The following is a 21,654-nucleotide window of genomic DNA, read 5'->3' on the forward strand; positions in this document are numbered from 1 at the left end:
CCACACAACCATTTGTCTAATAGTTTCACTTATTGATGATCATAGCCTGAATAAATTATCTCATTAGGGGTGGAAAAATAATTTTCTAATCCTGCCATTCTTTATACTTTCATTAGCTAAACTTCTGCAAAGAACTCTCCCTCAATAAATGTTATTTACTTACCCTGAATCACAGTTCATACAGAAAAAAGGGAGGATAAATGCTTAATTCTTTCCTTATAATTGTTTATTTTCAGAGTAGGAGTTAATGCCCTATTTGTTACCACTGCTATCTGGTAACTTGTTGAAGTGATGTGTGTGTGTGTGTGTTTCTTATTACAAGTCTGTTGTTATGAACCAAGGAGTTTTCTATATTCAACCAGCTATCTTTATTACTCTTTCTGATACTTAAGTTCTCTCATCTTTGGCCAATGGGAGCCTCTTTATATTGGTCCCTGTGTCCTTTTGGCATGCACCACTAACTAATCTTTGAGAGTTCCTTGCTTTTTGATACAACAGAATGTCCCAGGCTCATCTTTTGGTATTTTCTGCCCCAGACTGAAATCAGTCATTCACCCATGACCCTTGCATCCTTTCAATGAGGAATGGTATTTACGATGACAGAGTTCCAGCTGTGCTCAACGCTATTGTGCTGTTATTACAACATGTCACTGACGAGGGTATAAACAATATATAATCTTGGGACTTCCCTGGTGGCGGAGTGGTTAAGAATCCGCCTGCCTATGCACGGGACACAGGATCGAGCCCTGGTCCACGAAGATCCCACATGCCGCAGAGCAACTAAGCCCGTGCTCCACAACTACTGAGCCTGAGCTCTAGAGCCCGCGAGCCACAACTACTGAGCCCATGTGCCACAACTACTGAAGCCCATGCACCTCGAGCCCATGCTCCGCAACAAAAGAAGCCACTGCAATGAGAAGCCAGCACACGGCAACAAAGAGTAGCCCCTGCTCGCTGCAACTAGAGAACGCCCGCGTGCAGTGACGAAGACCCAAAGCAGCCAAAAATTAATTAATTAATTAAAAAAATATATATATAGTCTTGAATTCATGGGCAGAAGTAAAGTAGTATACTCTTTCTGGAAAACAAACCCTAACTCTAACTGTGTGACCTTAAGAAATTATTTAAATTCCTCTATGGCTGAGTTTTCTGTAAACTGGAATTAAAACAGCGTCCATCTCACAGTTTTAATATAAAGATTAAATGAATTTACATATATATGGCATTAAAAGCAATGATTAGCATACGGTAAGCACTCGATAACAATCAGGTACTATTTTTATTGAGAGCTTTGAAAATACTCCAATCTCTGACCCAGTAACTCCACTTTTATGACTTAACCATAAGGGAAATAATTTAAAAGTTAAGATAAAAATTAATGAAAGCATGTCAATTACAGTATTTATAAATGTGAACAAAACTGTGAACATCTAACGGTCACCACTAGGGAAACAGTTTATGAAGAAAAAGTGATATGGAAAAATGCCCAAGATATATGTCAAGTAATACTAATAAACCCATCAGCCAAAGATACCATTTCTACTAGTCAAGTATGAACGCTTATTTCATTGCGCCCTAACCGCATTTTGATTTGTATGCCTTTATTGAACACTTTGAACACTTAACAGAACAGTTTGACTTTTACATATTTACTAAATTAGTATGTGGTATCTATTTGCATTTCTTTGTGAAGTTAATTTTTGTTTCTAATTTTATTAGCTATCCAATTACTATTTCTATAAATTATCTTTTGTCTATCTACTGAGAAAGAAAGAAAATTAACATTTTATATAGAAAGTATTTGCATAAGTTATTCAAAATGCTCACAACAAACCTTGAGGGCACACAGCATAAAATCAAATAATCCAGCATCTTGCCATTTAGAAATCTCAATTAATAGCAAACCAAAATTAATTCAGAAAACACTAATGATCTGGCATCTGTGGCTCATCTATCAGCATCACAAGCAGATGAGTTCTAGTAATGAATTTAAAAAAGCAAATATATCAGGAATTAATCAGTTTGCATATAAGCTGCATTGAGTTTAGGGAAGTCTCAGGGTAAAACTACAAAGCAGCATAGTGTAATGGTTAAGAGCACCAATTCTTTGTGGGTTCAAATACAAGCTCTTCCACTTACTAATTATGTGACCTTTGCTAAAATACTTAACTTCTCTGTGTCTCTGATTCCTTATATGTAAAGTGGAAATAATAATAGTATCTAAGTTGACAGGGTTGCTATGAGAAGTAAATGAGTGTGTGTGTGTATATATACATACACAAACACACAGTGATTAGAACACTGCCTAATACATAGTAACTGCTGTATGTTTGCTATTGTTACAAAAATGAGTTTATAAATTGATCCCTCCTTGTCTCCTACTACTTTGTAAAGCACAGTTTACTATTCAAATACTGTATTGTTTTGTGACTATTTCAAAATATTCCTACTTTAATTAGCTATGCACAATTTGGGTGATCAAGGTACGATTCTTTTTAAAGTGCCTCTGATGACACTTCTTTTTCAAGTGCCTCTGATGACACGATTCTTTTTAAAGTGCCTCTGATGCCAGACATAATATCCTAAAAACAAACAAACAAACGATAAAGCAATCTCAAGAAAGAACAACAAAGCTGGAGGCATCATGCACCTTGATTTCAAACTATATTACAAAGCTATAGTAATTAAAACAGTGTGGTATTGGCATAAAAACAGACACATACATCAATGGAACAAAATAGCCAGAAATAAACCCACACATGTACGGTCAATTAATTTACAACAAAGGAGCCAAGAATATACAATGAGTAAAGGATAGTCTCCTCAATAAATGGTGTTTGGAAAACTGAATAGCCACAAGCAAAAAAATGAAAATGGACCTCTATCTTTACACCATACACAAAAATTAACTCAAAATGAATTATAGACTTGAACATAAGACCTGAAACCATAAAACTCCTAAAAGACAACACAGGCAGTAAGCTCCCTGACACAGGTCTTGGTGACAATTTTTGAATTTGGCAACAAAAGCAAAAGCAACAAAAGCAAAAATAAAGAAGCAGGACTATATCAAACTAAAAAGTTTCCATACAGCAAAGGAAATCATCAATAGAATGAAAAGGCAGTCTATTAAATGGGAGAAAATATTTGCAAATCATATATTTGATAAGGGGCCAATATCCAAAATATATAAAAAACTCAAACAACTCAATAGCAAAACAAACCAAACACTCAGATTACAAAATGGGCAGAGCATCTGAATAGACATTTTTTCAAAGAAGACATACAGATGGCCAACAGGTACATGACAAGATGCTCAACCTCATTAATCATCAGGGAAATGCAAATTAAAAACCACAATGAGATATCACCTCAAACCTGTCAGAATGGCTCTCATCAAAAAGACTAGAAATAAGTGTTGGTGAGGATGTGGAGAAAGGGAACCCTTGTGTGCTGTTGGTGGGAATGTAAATTGGTGCAGCCACTATGGAAAACAGTATGGAGGTTCCTCAAAAGATTAAAATTAGAACTACCATATGATCTATTCAATTCCACTTCTGGGCATTTATCTGAAGAAAATGAAAACACTAACACTAAAAGATACACTCACTCCCATGTTCACTGCAGCATTTACAATATTCAAGATATGGAAACAACTAAATGTCTATCAATGAATAAATGGATAAAGAAATTGTAGTATATATATTACATATATATGACAGAATAATATTCAGCCATAAAAAATGAAATCTTGCCTTTTGTGACATGGATGGACCTGGGGGCATTATGCTAAGTGAGAGAGGTCAGACAGAGAAAGACAAATACCATATGATATCTCTCATATGTGGAATCTAAATATATATATATGCGTGTGTGTATATATATTTCCAAGCTCACAGATACAGAAAATAAAGCAATCAATATAGATCATATACACCACAACTACAAAGGTTTCTAACCTCCCACAGCAGTCCTTCTCAAACTTGAATATGAAAGAAATCACCTGGGGATCTTGTTAAAATGGAGAGTCTAATTCAGTATCTGGGGCAGGGTCTGAGAGTCTGCATTTCTAACAAGCTTCTTAGGTAGTACCAATGCAGCTGGTTCAAGAACAGCACTATGAGGGATCATGAATGAGTTTTAAGGAGTTCTGGAATCACACATTATCACATACAACATTTTCTGTGACTGTGCATATGTAGATTAGTTTCTAAGGAAAGGACCTACGTACAGTTCTTACCATATTCTCACGAGCGGGGGAGCAAGTAGGGAAAGGGCAGGTAGAGAGTAAGAGAATTTGTGGGAGAGGTAACAAAGACACAAATCAGTTCCACTGCTAAATGAAAAAAAACTGTCATTATAAAAAGGAAAAAGTATTTGTAAAGGCAACTATTTTACATATGTACAACAATTATAACTTATAAGACTAAGCTGAAGAATGAGACAATTCTATATTATAGACAATTATATTGTAGAAAATTACAACTTAGAAGACCAAATTGAAGAATCTTTAAATTTTAGAATAAAAAGACAAGGATATAAAACTAAGAGAGAAAAAAGATACGGCCAGGATATCTACTATTCACTTAACGGGAGTTTTAAAAGTAGAGAACATAGGATAAAAGGCATTTAAAACACATATACGTAGGTATACATACATATACACACATACACACGATATATATATATATATATATATATATATATACCTATGTGCATATATTCACACACATATATGTACATGCACATGTATTTTAGAAAAGTATCTTTAGAACATACAACTAGATATGTTCAGATAAAATGCCCACCAAATACCAAACAGTAACAATGACTGAAGATACTAACAATGACTGAAGATACACAGGGGTGAAAATGGTAAACTCCAAAGATAAAAAGAAATTCATGATAAGCTTCCAAAGGAACAAAGGAATTACAATCAAAATGGGAACTTAAAGTTACAAGATGATAAAGTAACATACACAGAATTCTGAACAGAAAATATTGGAACCTGGAATTCTATACCCAGCCAAACCATTGTTCAAGTGTGATAGCAAAATAAAGAAACAATTTCAACTGTGCACACCTAAGAATACATACAACCAGTACATATTTCTTAAGGGGGGGATAATATACAAGGATGTACTTCAGCAAAATAGAAATATCAATCCAATTAAAGACTTCAAGAAAACTGTCATGGGACAAAGAAAATGATAAGGGAGAGGGAGAATAAAACTTAAGGAATCAAAATAATTGCTGAGAATGAGGATGCAAATTTTACTGTAATTAATTGGGGGAAGTATTTTAACATCTTTTTTGTTTTCTATGTCTGTGTGTATATATGGTCTGTAAATAAGTTCACTTGTATCATTTTTTTAGATTCCACATATAAGTGATATCATATGATATTTGTCTTTCTCTGCCTGATTTGCTTCACTTAGTATGATAATCTCTAGGTCCATCCATGTTGCTGTAAATGGCATTATTTCATTCTTTTTTATGGCCGAGTAATATTCCATTATAAATACACGCACGCGCGCACACACACACACACACCACATCTTCTTTATCCATTCATCTGTTGATGGACATTTAGGCTGTTTCCATGTCGTGTATATTGTAAATAGTGCTGCTATGAATACTGGGGTGCATGTATCTTTTCAAATTAGAGTTTTTGTCTTTTCTGGAAATATGCCCAGGAGTAGGATTGCTGGATCATATGGTAACTCTGTTTTTAGTTTTTTAAGGACCTCCAGGCTGTCCTCCAGTGGCTGCACCAATTTACATTCCCACCAACAGTGCAGGAGGGTTCCCGTTTCTTCACACCCTGTCCAGCATTTATTGTTTGTAGACTTTTTGATGATGGCCATTCTGAGTGGAGTAAGGTGGCAGATACCTCATTGTAGTTTTGATTTGCATTTCTCTAATAATTAGCAACACTAAGCATCTTTTCATGTGCCTGTTGGCCATCTGTATGTTTTCTTTGGAGAAATGTTTATTTAGGTGCTCTGCCCATATTTTGATTGGGTTGTGGGGTTTTCTTGATACCAAAAATATAATTTATAAAATAAAAAATTGATAAATTGAATTTTATCAATTAAAAAAACTTCTGTTTTGCCAAGGCCACTGTCAAGAGAATAAAAAGACAAGCTATACAGCTGGGTGTGTGTGGGTGTGTTTGTGTGTGTATTGATATCTATATAGATATAAAAACTCTCAAAATTTAACAGTTAAAAAATAAACAACCAAGCCAAAAATGTGCAATGGACTTAAATACTTCATCCAAGGGGATACAAAGATGGCAAAAAAAAGTATATGAAAAGATGTCATCATTAGTCATTTTAAAAAATGCAAATTCACATCAGATGAGATACTGCTATTTACCTAACAGAATGACAAAAACAGAAAATACTGACAACACTAAGTGCTAGCAAGGATGCAGAGCCACTGGAACTTGCACACGTTGCCAGTGAGAATGCAAACTGGTACAGCCACTGTGGAAAATGGTTTGGCAGTTTCTTATAAAGTTAAGCATATGTGTATAACTTATGACCCAGCAACCCTACTCCTAATTATTTATCCTAGAGAAATAAAGCATATCTCCACAAAAACCCATATAGGAATGTTCACAGATAATTAATTAAATAGCCAAAAGGTGTTAACAACTCAAATGTCCTTCACCAGGTGAAGTGACCGACTGTGGTGCATCCATACAAAATGGCATATTGATCAGCAATAATAAACTGTTGTCCTGTGCAACAGTGTGGATGATCGCAAAGACTAAGCTGAGCAAGGGAAGCCAGTCTCAAAAGGTTACACACTGTACACTTCTATTTATTTGAAAAAGACAAAACTATAGTAATGAAAAATAGATGGGTGGTTATCTGAGATTATGGGTGGGGAGAGGATGTGACTATAAAAGATAGCAGGAGTGAGTTTTTTCGGGTGATGTATCCTGATTTGCACGGTAGCTACACAAATCTGTAATGTGTTAACATTCACAGACCTGAACACCAAAGGGAAAAAGAATTAATTCTACTGTATATCTTTAAAAATAAAAATTAAAAGATTAACAAACTAAACAATCATCTTAAAAGCTAGAAAAACAACAAAATAAACAAAAAAAAAGTGCAAAGAAATTAATCAAATAGAAAACAAGAAAATTAGTAGACCATAAAACCAAGAGCTGATTCTTTAAGAAAACCTAAAATAGAGAAAACTGTGATAAGTGTGTTCAAGAAAAGAATGACAGACAGGTATTAGGAATGACAAACGTGATATAATCACATGTAGAAAATATTTTTGAGAGCACATTACTTACAACTTTAAAGCAAATGTGGAAATAGAAATGAAATTACAATATTCTAGGAAAATATGACTTAGTATTTTTAACAAAATCGGCTCAAAGAGGTAGAAATTGAAAAGATAAAGTTATTCCCCAAAAGTACCATGCCCTTATAGTTGCAGGGTAGAGTTCTAAAAAACCTATAAAAAACCGTAACTTCTATTATTTTAAATTTTGTTGTGGCAAGCCCCCTACTTAGGTCAGGGAACAAAAGAATAAATTTTTAAAAAATACACAAAATAAAAAGCGGGGATAAATCATGTATCCTAATTCGAATTCTCTGTAACACCCACATACTTCAATCAAATCCAGCACTCAGTTCCTTACTGTAATGCAGTGGAAGAAGTAATGTGGAGTTGAATCCTATTCATACTGAATTTATGCAATTTTATCTGTGCTCACTCATAGTTTTCATATGGCCCCTAAATACAACCATTTTATCTGGTGCTCAAAAAACTTCTGTACCAACGCTAGAGAGAAAACTGGATGTTTTGTACTTAATGAAAGTATGCTGTTCAGCACTGAATATTGTAAAACATGTATACTGTACTTGAAGATGATTTCAGAGAGTTTTAAAAGAACTATACTTTAGCCTTACTCACTGACATCAGAACCTAAACTGTGTGTAGTGATTCCACTCCAGCTGCACAAATAGGAGGCTCCCCCTCTATCTCCTACCCTCTTTAACAGCGTGAATAGTCTTACGTACAAGTAATCATGTCAGTGGAAACACAAGGTCATACCTTCCATAGTACTGGGGCCATATTTTGGTTAATGCTATGGCTGCTACCTTTTGAGCAAATAAGTGTGGTCTTAAAGTATAATCACCCCCAACAGACTAGAAGTGCCCATCTGGCAGAACACAGTGGTCCTTCCCCTGGACTTGAGCTCAGTCTTCATTTAGCATCTCCATTTTACTCCACAGATGCCTCCTTCAGACAAGAATTCTACTTCTCATACAACCAGTCCATTTCCACTAAGGTATCTTATATGCTTCTTTGGTTATAAGGCCCATTCATAAGAAGGGATTTACTTCTGACAGGCTCATCTGTATTACCTTGCTTAGTGAAACAAAATTTATCCTCACTAGGAATGAAAACATTTCTCCTGTCAGCGGGACAAGGCTGTTTATTTTTGCTTTCTTATTGTAACTGTAGCTATACAGGTCTCCTTCCCTAACCTGAAAAGGCAAAATAATCACAACTGGAACAGTAAATTTTTTTGCACTGGTCTTGACCACTGAAATCAATTTTAAAAGGTGTATGGATTATAAGTGTGTCTAAAAGAACAGATCAACAGATATGAAAATTGGGAAGAGGAGGGAGGAAATCAGGTCACAGGAGAGAGAACGAAAAGTGGTGCAGGGAGTTAGAAAGCTGGCAGTAACTACAGACTGATTTCATAGATACAAACACAAAGTCTTAAGAAAATTAGTCAATGTATTCCAGCAGATTAAAAGATAATATATCGTGGGCTTCCCTGGTGGCGCAGTGGTTGAGAGTCCGCCTGCCGATGCAGGGGACACTGGTTTGTGCCCCGGTCTGGGAGGATCCCACATGCCGCGGAGCGGCTGGGCCCGTGAGCCATGACCGCTGAGTCTGTGCGTCCAGAGCCTGTGCTCTGCAATGGGAGAGGCCACAACAGTGAGAGGCCCGCGTACCACAAAAAAAAAAAAAAAAAAAAGATAATATATCGTTACCAACGTGTTGTGGTCTATCCCATAAATGCAAAAGTAGTTCAACATAAGGAATCATATGAATGTAATTTACTCCATTCGTGGATAAACGAATTCATTTATTCAACAAATACTGTCTGGCATGATGCTAGGTATGATTCCCTCACATAATTCTGGCCCTCATAGATAACTTACGATCATCTTAGAAATGAAAACACTTATGTGTCAAAATTAAATATCTAATCTCAAAAACTTATTTTATACAGGAACTCATGTAATAGCTCCAATTTGATTAAGAATATCAGAAACCTATAGCAAACATCACACTTAAAATTTTGAAAGAAAGGGGATGGGAACCATTAAAACTAAAGGCTTAACAGATATCGACTGCAGAGTATGGACCTTATCTGGATCCTGATCCAAAGAGTTTCTAAAACTTCATGTTTATATGACAGCCAGGGCAATGTGTATATGGCTAGATATGTAATGATAATTAGGAACTGTTAACTTTTTAAGTGTGATAGTGGTATTGGACTTAAGGTTTGTTTTTTGAAGCCTTCACATCTTAGAGATACATACTGAAATATTATTAGATTAGGTACTTGGGATTTGTTTCAAAATCATTTGCATTTAGGGAGTGGGTGGAGGAGTGGATAAAACAAGGCTGGCCATATAATGATCACTTGTTGAAGCTGGATGTTGGGTATATCAGGTTAATTATACTAGTGTCTCTACTTTTGAATATGCTTGAAATTTCCAAAGTACAAAGTTTTAAAATTATTTTTAATTATCAAACACAATGGCAAAAAATCAAGCAAAAAAGAACAAAAACTAAATGCAAACACTAGAGAGAATCTACGTTATCAGAAAACCTTCTATGGATACTATTATTCAACATTATTCTATTCTTTTTTTTCAAAAGTTATTACTTAAAAACTTTTATTTGAAATATACATACAAAAATGCACTAATTGCAAGTTTATAGTTCCATGAGTTATCACCCCCAAAACCCATATCTGTGTAAACCACCGCTTAGGTCAAGATATAGATTTGACCAGCAGTCCAGAAGCTTCCATGGTACCCATCTCAATCACTACCCCCACCCCCGCCCAACCCCAAGAGGCAACTGCTCTCCTACATTAGTCTAACTTCTAACACTGTACTCATACGGTAGCTATAATTGTGTGCCTAACATTTTTTGATCAACATGTGAAATTTACCCACCCTACCTGCAGCGGTACTTTGGGGTTTTTTTCCTTATTTTTTTAAAATTTGTTCTTTTCCATTACCTTGTAATGAGAGCACCTTGTTCTCAAAATGTGGTCAGTGGACTCTTGGGAATTCCCAACACCCTTTCAGAGTTTAATAGAATACAGAAAGCTCACTGATTTCAGATTCCACATTGCAACTAAACTTTAAAAAACTACTTGTCAAGTTCTGGTGTAGCATCAAAGAATATTCACATTTATCTGAAAAGGCTACTAAAATTCTTCTCCCTTTACAATTATCTATGTGAAGCCAGATTTCTTTCTTATACTTCAAGCAAAACATGTCACAGCAGACTGACTGCAGAAGCAGACATGAGAAATCAGCTGTCTTCTATTAAGCCAGACATTACAGTGATTTGCAAAAATGTATAGCAACGCCATCCTTCTTACGAAACTTTTTTTTTTGGAAATTTTAGTGGTCATTTTACATATTTTTAAAACGTATGCTACTTAAGGTCACACGTAATGGGGTTGGTTTCTTGTCATTTTAAATGGGTTAATAAATATTTTAACAATCTCTCAACTTTAATTTACCATATTTAAAAACATATATATCTGTCACACAAAAAACATTCTTTGGATCCCCCAAGAACTGTGGAGCCCTGCGTCCCAAAAGTTTGAGAACTGCTGCTGTACGGTTTTCCCTTATGTGAATATACCATATACCATAATTTATTCATCTAGTCTATCGCTGATGGACATATGGGCTCTTTCTAATCTGGAATTAAAACAAGCAAGGATGCTATGAATATCCTTGTACGTGTCTTCTGACGCACGTGACGTCCCCACTTCTGTTGAGTTTATACCAGGAGCAGAACTGCTGGATCACAGGGCATGTTTACACTCAGCCTTAATAGATACTGACTGTTTTCAAAGTGGCTATTAAGCATTTGAAATGTGGTTAGTCTAACTGAGATGAGCTGTAAGAATAAAACCTACACTAGAGGGCTTCCCTGGTGGCGCAGTGTTTAGGAATCCACCTGCCAATGCAGGGGACACGGGTTTGAGCCCTGGTCCGGGAAGATCCCACATGCCGCAGAGCAACTAAGCCCGTGAGCCACAACTACTGAGCCTGCGCTCCAGAGCCTGCGAGCCACAACTCCTGAAGCCTGGGCGCCTAGAGCCCGTGCTCTGCAACAAGAGAAGCCACCGCAGTGAGAAGCCCGCGCACCGCAACGAGGAGTAGCCCCCACTCACCGCAACTAGAGAAAGCCCGTGCACAGCAACAAAGACCCAAGGCAGCCAAAAAAAAAAAAAAAAAAAAAAAAAAAATTTACACTGGATTTTGAAGACTTAGTATGAAAAACATAATGCAGAATATTTCATTAATAATTTTGTATTGGTTACATGTCAAAATGATAATATCTTAGATATATCAGGTTAAATACATTACTAACATTAATCTCACCTGCTTTTTTAAAATTTTTAATTCGGCTACTACAAAATTTAAAACTATGTATATGACTTACATTTGAGGCTCACAATATGTATCTGGTAGGCAGCGATGCTCCCGGGGGAATATAGAGAGGTAAAACAGGAAAATACCAAGTGTGCATACTAAGAACAGTCTGAGATGCTTAGGAGACAGGCACCTAGTTTTGAAGAACCAGAAAAGACTTCCCAAAGGAGGTAATATGTAAAGGAAAGCTGAAGGATGGCAGGAGTTAGCCTAGTGAAGAAAGTGGTGGAGGAAGGTAAAACCAGGCAGGGAGAACAGTGTGTGCAAAGGCCAGGAGACAAGAGAAACGTGTTCAGTATGGCACAAACACGGTGGAGGAGAAGGGCATGGTGGAGGGAGTGACAAGAGACAAGAAAGGGAAAAACTAGCTACATCGTGAAGGGCCTAGTGATGCTTCTATTTTAAGAATAGGGAACTATTGGTTTTAAGCAAGAAAGTTACATAATCATATCCTCACTTTAGAAGAGTCACTCTGCTGCTCCTCTGTGTGATGTGAGTGAATAAGGACTAGAGTCAAGTTGGGGCTGTTACAATAACACAAATTAAAAACTAACGAGCCTTTACATGAAGAGAACAGCAGCAGAGAGATGCAAACCTTAGGCAAAATCACTACTCTCAAAGCTTCAGTTTCTTCTAATAATACCTACCTCAGAGTTATTTTGAGGATTTAAGAAAAGCATCTTTTTGTAAAGGAGTTCTGTATTCTAACTCTTGGTAAAAGATTTTAGTATCACTAGAACAGGCAATAATAATTCCAAGAAACTGAATTCTATTTCAGAATATGCCAGATAAAAGATTCATGTCTTCTCCAACTTATTCAAACCTATAAGATACTTTAACAATCAATGAAATTAAGTCAGATAATTACATCTGAACGGTAAATTCCAACTACGACACATCCCACTGTGCTCCATTTAACCTCGATATGAAAAGATTAACACCAAATCCCATCTCTAAAAACTGAAATTCAAGTGAATTAAAGGTAAGTATGAAGTTACTCTCATTCAATGGTAAAAACATGAATGTAAAACGATTTCACTTCTTCACCAAACTGATACTAGCAGGGCAGGGCAGTGAGTTATAAAGTATTTGAGAGAACTAGAAAACTGTTCAGTTGGCTTCATTTACTTTGAAGTTTTGGGACCTTCTAAAGTTATATATTCTGTAAATAAACTATTCAATCCAGGGAAGAAAGGTAAAAGGTCACTTTATTTTTCCAAAAATGTTTGAAGTTCTCTAATCTGCCAATGCATTCTTTTTTTTTTTTTTTTTTTTTGCGGTACGCGGGCCTCTCACTGCTGTGGCCTCTCCCGTTGCAGAGCACAGGCTCCGGACGCGCAGGCCCAGCAGCCATGGCTCACGGGCCCAGCCGCTCCGCGGCATGTGGGATCCTCCCAGACCGGGGCACGAACCCGTATCCCCTGCATCGGCAGGCGGACCCTCAACCACTGCGCCACCAGGGAAACCCCGCCAATGCATTCTTGACTCTTCTAAGACATAGAGCAATCTTTAATTGATCACTTAGTAGAAAGCATTTAACTTGGGCAAAAAGTCCTTGAAATCTAACTTTTATTCCACCCTTTCCTTTTTGCCTTAAATACTCTTAAAACACTGTAGAAAGTTTTGTTCTGTACTTATTTCATCCACAAAAATGAACAGTCCTTAGAACTGAGTTCTCCACAGAACCCTTCTTAAGCCTCCCCCCTTGTAACTTAAATCCCCACTCCTTAGTGTCATATGCTATACAACTATTCACACACAATATCCCTTCTTGAACTGAGTATTCTTAACCTTCTCTTTTCTAGATTAAAATAAACAGAAACTTAACTTCCTAAGGGTCTAAACTGATTTACTGAATTATGAAAACAGAAATCACCCGCAACCTCTCAGCCCTTTACTTCACTCTCACCTGATGATCTCATATCACTTTGAGAATTCTCCATCATCCTACTACAAAACCTACAGACCTAAGTCCACTTGAACTAATATTTTCCTCCTTAACCTCTTGTGACGAGAGAGGAAGCACCCCTTCCTTCCCTATCAAAGGGGCAATCCATACTCTTCTTTCCACCTCCACTGCTGCCACCTCAGTGTCTCTCACCTGCATTACAGCCGAAACCTATCATCCCACCTCTGCTCTTGCCTACTTCTCAACAATCCACACAGGGGCAAAAGCGACTGTTTCAAAACAAAGATCACACTACAGCATTTAAACTGTGTCAACAATTACACTTAAACCCAAACTCTTTATCATAGTTTCCAAAGCCCTGAGTCCCTGCCTAAGATTCTAGCCTCACCTTGTCACTCTTACGACCACTGTGCTCCGGCTACTACTGATTTTATTTGTTTACCTGCAACACACCAGCTCTTCCACATCAGCTTTTTCCTAATTCTGGGTCTTTCACATGTTGCTCCCATGTGCAAGGCTCTCTTATCCCAGTCATAACATGGTTAGCTGTCCTTCAGGTCTTTCATTCTCCTCTACAAGGAAGGCTTCCTCTAACTACTCTGTGCCTGGTATTCACTTTGCTGTCTCCTGTTTGTTTTTTGTTAAAGCACTTACTACAAGTTATTCACTAGACTGGAAGTTTCACGAGGGCAGAAACCACCTCCACCAGGCTGTCGTGCCTTATATAGTGCCAGACGTAAGCAAGCGCTCGACAAATATTTGCTAAATGAATGGAAGAGTGAAGAGAGAGACAGGATTAGGTTGTGGTCCTGGCTGTACTACTTCCTAGTGCTTTGATCTTAGATAAGTGACAACTTCTCTGAGCTTCAATTTTTCTCTTCCATAAAAAAAGGAATAAATACCTTGTAGGATTTCTAAATAAGACCTAATGAATATTAACAGACTATGAATGAAGACCAACCACAGTATCTGAACTTAATTGAGTAAATGTTAGTTTCCTTCCCTTCCTTCTATAGTTTAGACAGAATTCCCTAAGCTAATTTCATATTGAAACTAGAGATAGATAGACAGGCAGACAGACCTATCTATCTATATACACATCTACTGTTGCATCTACTTAAAAGGACTAATGACATGCATCTGAACAGACAAATTGGTAACTTGTATTTGTAGGATCTAATCCAATCCTACACCTTAGAAAATGGAGAATAAGTAGTATACATCTTACTCACCCCTCCCACAAAGGACAGGGTGGAGTGAGGAGAAAATGAAGAGAAACCAAGAAATGGGAGGGAAAGATAACCTGAGAAATTAGAAATCATTAATTCAACCTCAATTCCTAAGTTTAGAACAACCTTCATTTACCTATAAAGACCTGTAGCAGGAACAGGATTAGTACTCATTCTGAAATTCTGAAATAAAACATTTTCTATTTGCTTAAATCTACATACATCTCACCTATATTAAAGGTATTTACCTCCTTTTTACCTTTCATTCTTTAAACTGTAATTTCATTGATAAGATGTAAAAAAAACACAACAAAAACCCTCCAAATACAAAAACGCCTCACATCAGAAAAACAAAAAGTTCTCATTGTTGCCTTAATTTCTTGATAAGCTTTAAATTTTCTAACCACAAAAATTAAGTCCTTTTTTCCCAAACATTTTTTTAAACTGCTGCTCACTTTTCAGCCTGACATCATTTTTATGTTTTCTTCAGAGATTATACTTTCTAGGAACGTTCTAAATCATTTACCATACATCATTCAGATCTCCTCCACATTCTCCCTGGAACACAGGTACCCCTCTGAGAGTGGTCATTTAATACTTTCTGCCTGGTAACCGCCTAGAATTTTGTGGAATGTGCTGCATGCCTTTATATTCTCCCTACGATATGGATATAATTTAGATTCTAAACCCAAGGAAGGGTTTATATTAAGCAATTAATTCAGTTTTACTCAACATATTTTATGTAATCAAGGCTGACTTTTTTAGAAGTAATTGGAATCTGGTTTAGATTTTTTTTCTCATGTTCTAGTTATTTCTACAACCTTTCTAAAATTGGAACTTCTAGCCTATCCTTAAACTGGAAATTTATAAAATCCTGCTGAAAGTTCCATAAAATTCACAGAGAAAGACTCACTCATTAGACATAAGACGCAAGAGTAAAAAGAACACGCTATGCTTCCACAACATCTAGAACAGCAGTGTGTACAGAAAGAATTTTTGACTATAATAAGCTGAAAACCACTTTAAAGATACATTTTTGTCATAAGTTCAGTCAGTACATGTCAGGGAGAGTTCTTACTGCTCCCAAAAGCTCTAGCAGCAAGTAACCGAAGACTTTACCACCTACAACTCTTCAAGGCTGCTGTAAAATGATATACAAATACAACAAACATTTAAAATTACATTTTAAGGCTTCATCTAGGGCAGTGCTTTTACAAACTAACAACTGTATTCTATAAGTGGGTCCAAAATTACTTTATTGAGTCCAAACCAGTACACGAAGAAAGGAAGCAGGAGAGAAGGGAGGTGAAATAGGTTAAAAAATATCAGAGTACATCACAGGTAGTACCAGCAACGATTATTTCATGAATTTTGTTTTGTTCTGTATACTGGGAGTAATATAAAATGTATTCTAGGTATTTTAATCTTCTAAAAAAGATTTGAGGGCTTCCCTGGTGACGCAGTGGTTGAGAGGCCGGCTGCCGATGCAGGGGACACGGGTTCGTGCCCCGGTCCGGGAAGATCCCACATGCCGCGGAGCGGCTGGGCCCGTGAGCCATGGCCGCTGAGCCTGCGCTTCCGTCCGGAGCCTGTGCTCCGCAACGGGAGAGGCCACAGCAGTGAGAGGCCAGCGTACCGCAAAATAAATAAATCAATAAATAAAAATAAAAAAGATTAGAAAACACTGATTTGGGAGACAAACAGAGTGGAAAAGGATAAAGCAATGGAACTGCCATAATTATCAAATTATGGCTTGGGAGGTGAGCAAGACTAACAGCTTCTACTGACGAGGAGAAGGTTTGGAAAACCTCCACACATTTTAACAGCCAGATATCCCCGTGTGAGATATGAAGAAGCACCTTCTCCTCTTACAGCAGGCCTAACACATGCCAGCAAGGTCACAGCTGCCCCCACTAACTGTTCTTATCCCTTCAAACTTCCAATGGCAGAGGTCAACCTTTACCTTCTCCTAACTCTCAGGAACATTCGGTGCAGTTAAGCTACAGCAGCTCCTGAAAGATAATTGTTGGTCTTTGAACAACTACTCCTAGAAAACATTAACTGTATTCCATATCATAATCTAGAGCTTCAAATAAGGCTTTGGCATTCAGAAAAGTAACTTGGAAGTAAAACAGTCATACTATTCCACTAAAACAGTCACATTTATTAGTCACACAGTCCACTAAAATGGTCATGTGAAGAAACTAAGCACCAAAATAAAAAGATTACTTTTAAGGTATTTGAAATGTTTCAAAGATTCAAGGCACAACCTGGAGCCATTTAATATTACAGTTTAATAGATAAGAAAGAGTCACTCTGTGAAGGGTTGGTATTGGAACTGCCCAAATATCAGCCAATCAACCTGCATTTTTTTCACTGGGTCTAAGTTAAGGGTTACTCTGAATATTCAGTTGCATTAACAAAGGTTTCTCATTAGTTTTGAAGCCACTGTGAAAAAAACACACATTTTGCTGTATAAGGGACAGTTTCATAAATTACAGTGTATAGTTTTTCTAAAGGCTCAGAACAGGTGATGGGTACTTCTCAGGACGCATCCACTCATCACAACTACTGCATATTCAAGTAAAACAACCCCACTATTGTTATAAAAGCACACACACCCCCGCCACACACACACTATTATTATAGCTGCTTCTTCTCTAATATAAATCCACACAGGACAGAAGAGGACAAAAAGTGCACAATAAAGAGAATTTCCCCAAATGCAGAGCGAAGGGTTCCTTTAATCTCTGCTCACAGTTTAGTGTCCCGCCTGGCTCACTACCTCCGTTTTCTTTATACTTTAAAACTTGCTGTGTGGCTTGAGATATCAACCCTTAGCATAATCACTTGCTAGTTTTATAATGTGACCCCACACTGTTGGAAAAAGGAGCTTCAGTCTTTGCCTACTAACAATTCCTCACTAAACACAAATTCCCAAAACATAAATATCTGATAAACATCTACCAGAAAGTCATTTTGTGTACAAGTACAAAAGGATGCACCAGGACAAATTCGGGGGTTCACAGCCTCTTATCCCTAGAGGCAAAAAGAATTTTAGTTCAAACACTAATGACATAGCTCTTAATGAAAGCAGAGCTAAAAGAACCTGTTTATTTATCCAATCTGATCACACATCACTAAGACTCAACTCTGATTATAGTAGAGGACAAAGCTGGACACTCTTAATCACCCTAGATTAAAGATGCCTCTAGCTTTCTGCTCTCTCCTGGGCCATTACACCAAACCTAGAGCAGAGCTACACCCACCTTCAGGCTAGAAGAAACACATAATAGCTTATTGATCTCTGGTGCAGACCCAAACCCACAAGTCACCAAGCAAGTAGGGATCACAGCCACTTGATGCAACTAACAATCAGAAGTCATGCACTGGGTTTTCTGTTCAAATAAGCACACCACTGGCAATTACCACATCAAATGTGGACCAACTCCTCCCAAACAAAAATAAAAATATATTAATCAGGTCAGGGAGCAATACATTCTGAACCACACAGAAAAACTACTATTTCTTGGTTGGCAGTAAATATCGATCTCAGTTCATTAAATTCTTCATTTCGTGTAATTTCTCAGGTTTTAAAAGTTACCGTGACATTCAATTCCATAGATAAATGCTTTCAAAAGAGATAATACTTGCTCGTAGATTACATGTTGACTGAACTTCATCCCCACCACCATTAGTGGAATTAAGTGTTTGTGGCAAATGACTTAGACTTTTCAGAAGTAAAATTTACCAAAGAATGATAACTTCTAATTATTTTCTTCTGAAGAAATCAAAGCACCACTCCCAAAAGTAAAGGTTAACTGTGTTCTCTGAAACAACTATACAATGTTTTAAACTGATGACTAAAAACAGTCAAGCCAGAAGTGGACCTCAAAGTCTCTCAAGCAATGAATGTTCTTTCCAATTAATTCCGTTTAGCTCTTGTTCTGACCCCTGTGTACTACGTAAAGCTTGGTCCTTACTCATAGCCTCAGCCATCTCTTAACCTCAAAGGAATATATGTAATACAACCCACAGACTGGAATAAAGCAACAGTGACAACATTAGCGGACAATGATGGATGAAATGCCAAACGAACTGGGAGTCAGGGCAGACATGTACGCCCTAAGAGGGAGAGACTGAGGTGGGGCTGGAAACTATTTTCTGGCCTTCTCCCGCGTGCTGCTCCAGAGCAAGGGGCAGGATCCTGCATGCCCGGGATCAGCAGAGCCCCCGAAGTGCAGGGATGGGAAGAAAACAGCGGGCTGCTTTGCCAGGGAGTGGGGAAGGTGAGGGATCGGTGCGGTGTGAATTCCACTGAGGAGTGAACTTCCTGGCCCAGGGTGGGGGGGTTGGGGGTGGCAGGACGGTCCCGGCCAGCGGCGGGGGGCGACCTCCCTTTCTTTCTCCCACAGTCCTACATCTTTGTGTGTGTGTGTTATTCAAGGGGCTACGAGTCCCCGAGGAACCAGCCGGCCACCGTGGCCCTCCAGCCCAGGTCGGGAAGTCCATCCGCCACCCTCTAGCTCCCAGGGGGCTCCCCGGGTCCGGGACGCCCAAACACCCACCAAAACCCCGAGGGTCTGGAGACAGACGAATGGACCAAAGCATCTTCGTGTGTGGACACCCCCTCCGCTACATCCAACCCTCGCCGGGTCTTTGTCCCGCCGGCGGCCGGGGTCTCTGCCGGTTCCTCGGGGAGCCCCCTGTCCTGGAGGCCTCGGGGCCCGGGGTCGCCCCAGCTTTGTTCAGTCAGCGGGGCGCGAGGTCCAGGACACTTACCGTACACCCCGGCGAAGAAAAGCAAGACCAGCGCAGACCTCCACCGCGGAGACTCTTTTGTGCTCCAGCGACGGGCCATAACCACGGCAGATGGAGCGAGCGAGAAGGAGATGGAGGAGGCGGAGGTGGAGGCGGAGGCGGAGGAGGAGCTGGGGCCAGACGCCGCCGCCACCGAGCCCCCGGCTGCTCCCTGCGCTCTCCGCGGCGGCGGGAGGGGGAGGGGCCGCCGTCGCCGCCGCCGCCCGCGCGCGCTCCCTCCCTCTTTCTGCCTCCCTCCGGACCCCCCTCAGCAGCTCGCCGGCTCCCACCCGGGGCGGCGCGAGAGTCCTCCACGGGACGGCTCTCCCGGGAGCCGGGGTAGCCAGCGCCGGTACGAGGTGAGGGGGCGGCGGACGCGCGGCTCCAGCCACGCGCCGCATAGGCTAGTCGGCGCCGCCACCCGCCAGACAGCGCTAGCCGGCACCCGCGCCCATCCGTGCGATCGGCAATCCCCTGACCCGCCTGCCTTGGTTCCCACCCCGCGCTCCGCTGGACTTTCTAAGTCTCAGGGCCGCTTTCCCCGTGACAGAGGCCGGAGGAGCAAGGCAGTGCCAATAGATGAGCGAGCGAGAGAACGCGGGTCGATGGGTTCCCCCGGGCTGGGGAGTGGGGGTCGGCTTCGGCGCTTCGCTGCAGTCAGCGGTCTCGGGGCTGCCCCTGCGGGTTGTATGAGGACGTGTTGGGTGGCGGAGAGTGGCTGCGCGAGCGAGGAGAGTGGGTGTTCGGAGGCTGGGAACTTGGGAGTTACTCTCCCCTACCCCTTCCTCCCTTCCTCCACTTAACCCGCGCGGAGCTCGGAGTGGGTGGGCGCAGGTTAGTGCCGAGACCCCGGCCGCTGGTCGCTGGGAATGCCTGCTGGGGAGCTGGGGCTGGACGCCCACCCTCAAGGTGCCCGCGATGAGCCGGACAAGGTTGGAGTGCGGAGCACTTCCAGTCTGGCGTGGAGGTGGGTCTGACATCCCCCGGGGGGGCTGGAGACACCTCGGGGGTCGGGAAGTGAGAGAGGGGTTCACTCAGCGACCCGTGATTTCTCTAAACATCTTTCTCCATCCCAAGAAGTGTGATTCCTCCTTCCCTTACCTCTCCGTAGCACTTCCTAAATACAATTGTAGTGACACTGGCACGTCAGATCTTCCGCCTTGTATTTGTAAAGTGTTTGTCGACACGTCTCATCTCCCCTACTAGATTATCATTGACCTTTACATGCACTCTCCGGGCTATTCAAGGAAGACCTACAATGCACTATGCTGTCCAATTGACACAGGTTATCTCTTTTTCGTCTCTAACAACCTTGTGAGATAAATATTATTATCCATATTTTATAGATAAGAAAACGAGACAAGTTAAATTACCCAAGATAGTGTAACAAATGAATAGTTTGAAACAATTTTTCTTATTCCAAATTCAAGGCTGTTTCCTCTCTACTCTAGTGTACTCTAGCACAATGCTTAGTGCGTAGTAGGTAAGTATTAAAATTTAAGATGAATTTCTTTGAAGGTACATTTAGTCTTTCCGTCTATCCGCTACCAATTTGTCCCCTTTTAGATTTTTCCCCCAGGAAATGGTATTACAAACGGTGAAAAAATTATTAACAAACAATGCAAAGCCCAATAATAACAAATCTTGTATCATTTGGCAAAACAAACAAAATCGAGAGCTCCAAAAATGTTTTGTACCCTCGCTGGAGAAAAAGGAGGAGCTTCAGTGTACTTCATTTAACAATCAACAGTTGTCTGTACTAATTTTAGGATTTGAGATTCTACTTGCTTGATTCTTGAGATCTGTTTCCAGAAATTGCGCTGCCATGACCACTGTGTTTAGAACAGGTCACAAACAAAATGAAGAGAGACTGCACGGCATCTTCCTCTCTCCACTTTTAGTACCAGTCAAGGAACACCAGTCCCAAGACAAGAGGCACATTGCTGTCCTCTGTCCCTTGACTCTTGTATTC

The 21,654-nt window shown here is 39.7% G+C and overlaps 1 protein-coding gene across 2 annotated transcripts in view; it reads right to left on the bottom strand.

Annotated features, from left to right (window-relative positions):
- Positions 1–19,798, bottom strand: part of LRP12 (LDL receptor related protein 12) — an 83,825-nt gene extending 64,027 nt beyond the window's left edge. Inside the window, exon 1 of one of the 2 annotated variants that reach the window (XM_019942251.3) lies at positions 19,665–19,798. In XM_019942251.3, the coding sequence (XP_019797810.1) occupies positions 19,665–19,743 (79 nt within the window). In that variant the 5' untranslated portion in view covers positions 19,744–19,798. The remainder of the gene's footprint in view (positions 1–19,664) is intronic. The other variant, XM_019942250.3, reaches the window with a different exon arrangement.
- Between the last annotated feature and the right edge of the window lie 1,856 nt (positions 19,799–21,654).

The sequence above is a fragment of the Tursiops truncatus genome, chromosome 17 (genome assembly GCF_011762595.2).
Source record: "Tursiops truncatus isolate mTurTru1 chromosome 17, mTurTru1.mat.Y, whole genome shotgun sequence".
Taxonomy (NCBI): Eukaryota; Metazoa; Chordata; class Mammalia; order Artiodactyla; family Delphinidae; genus Tursiops; species Tursiops truncatus.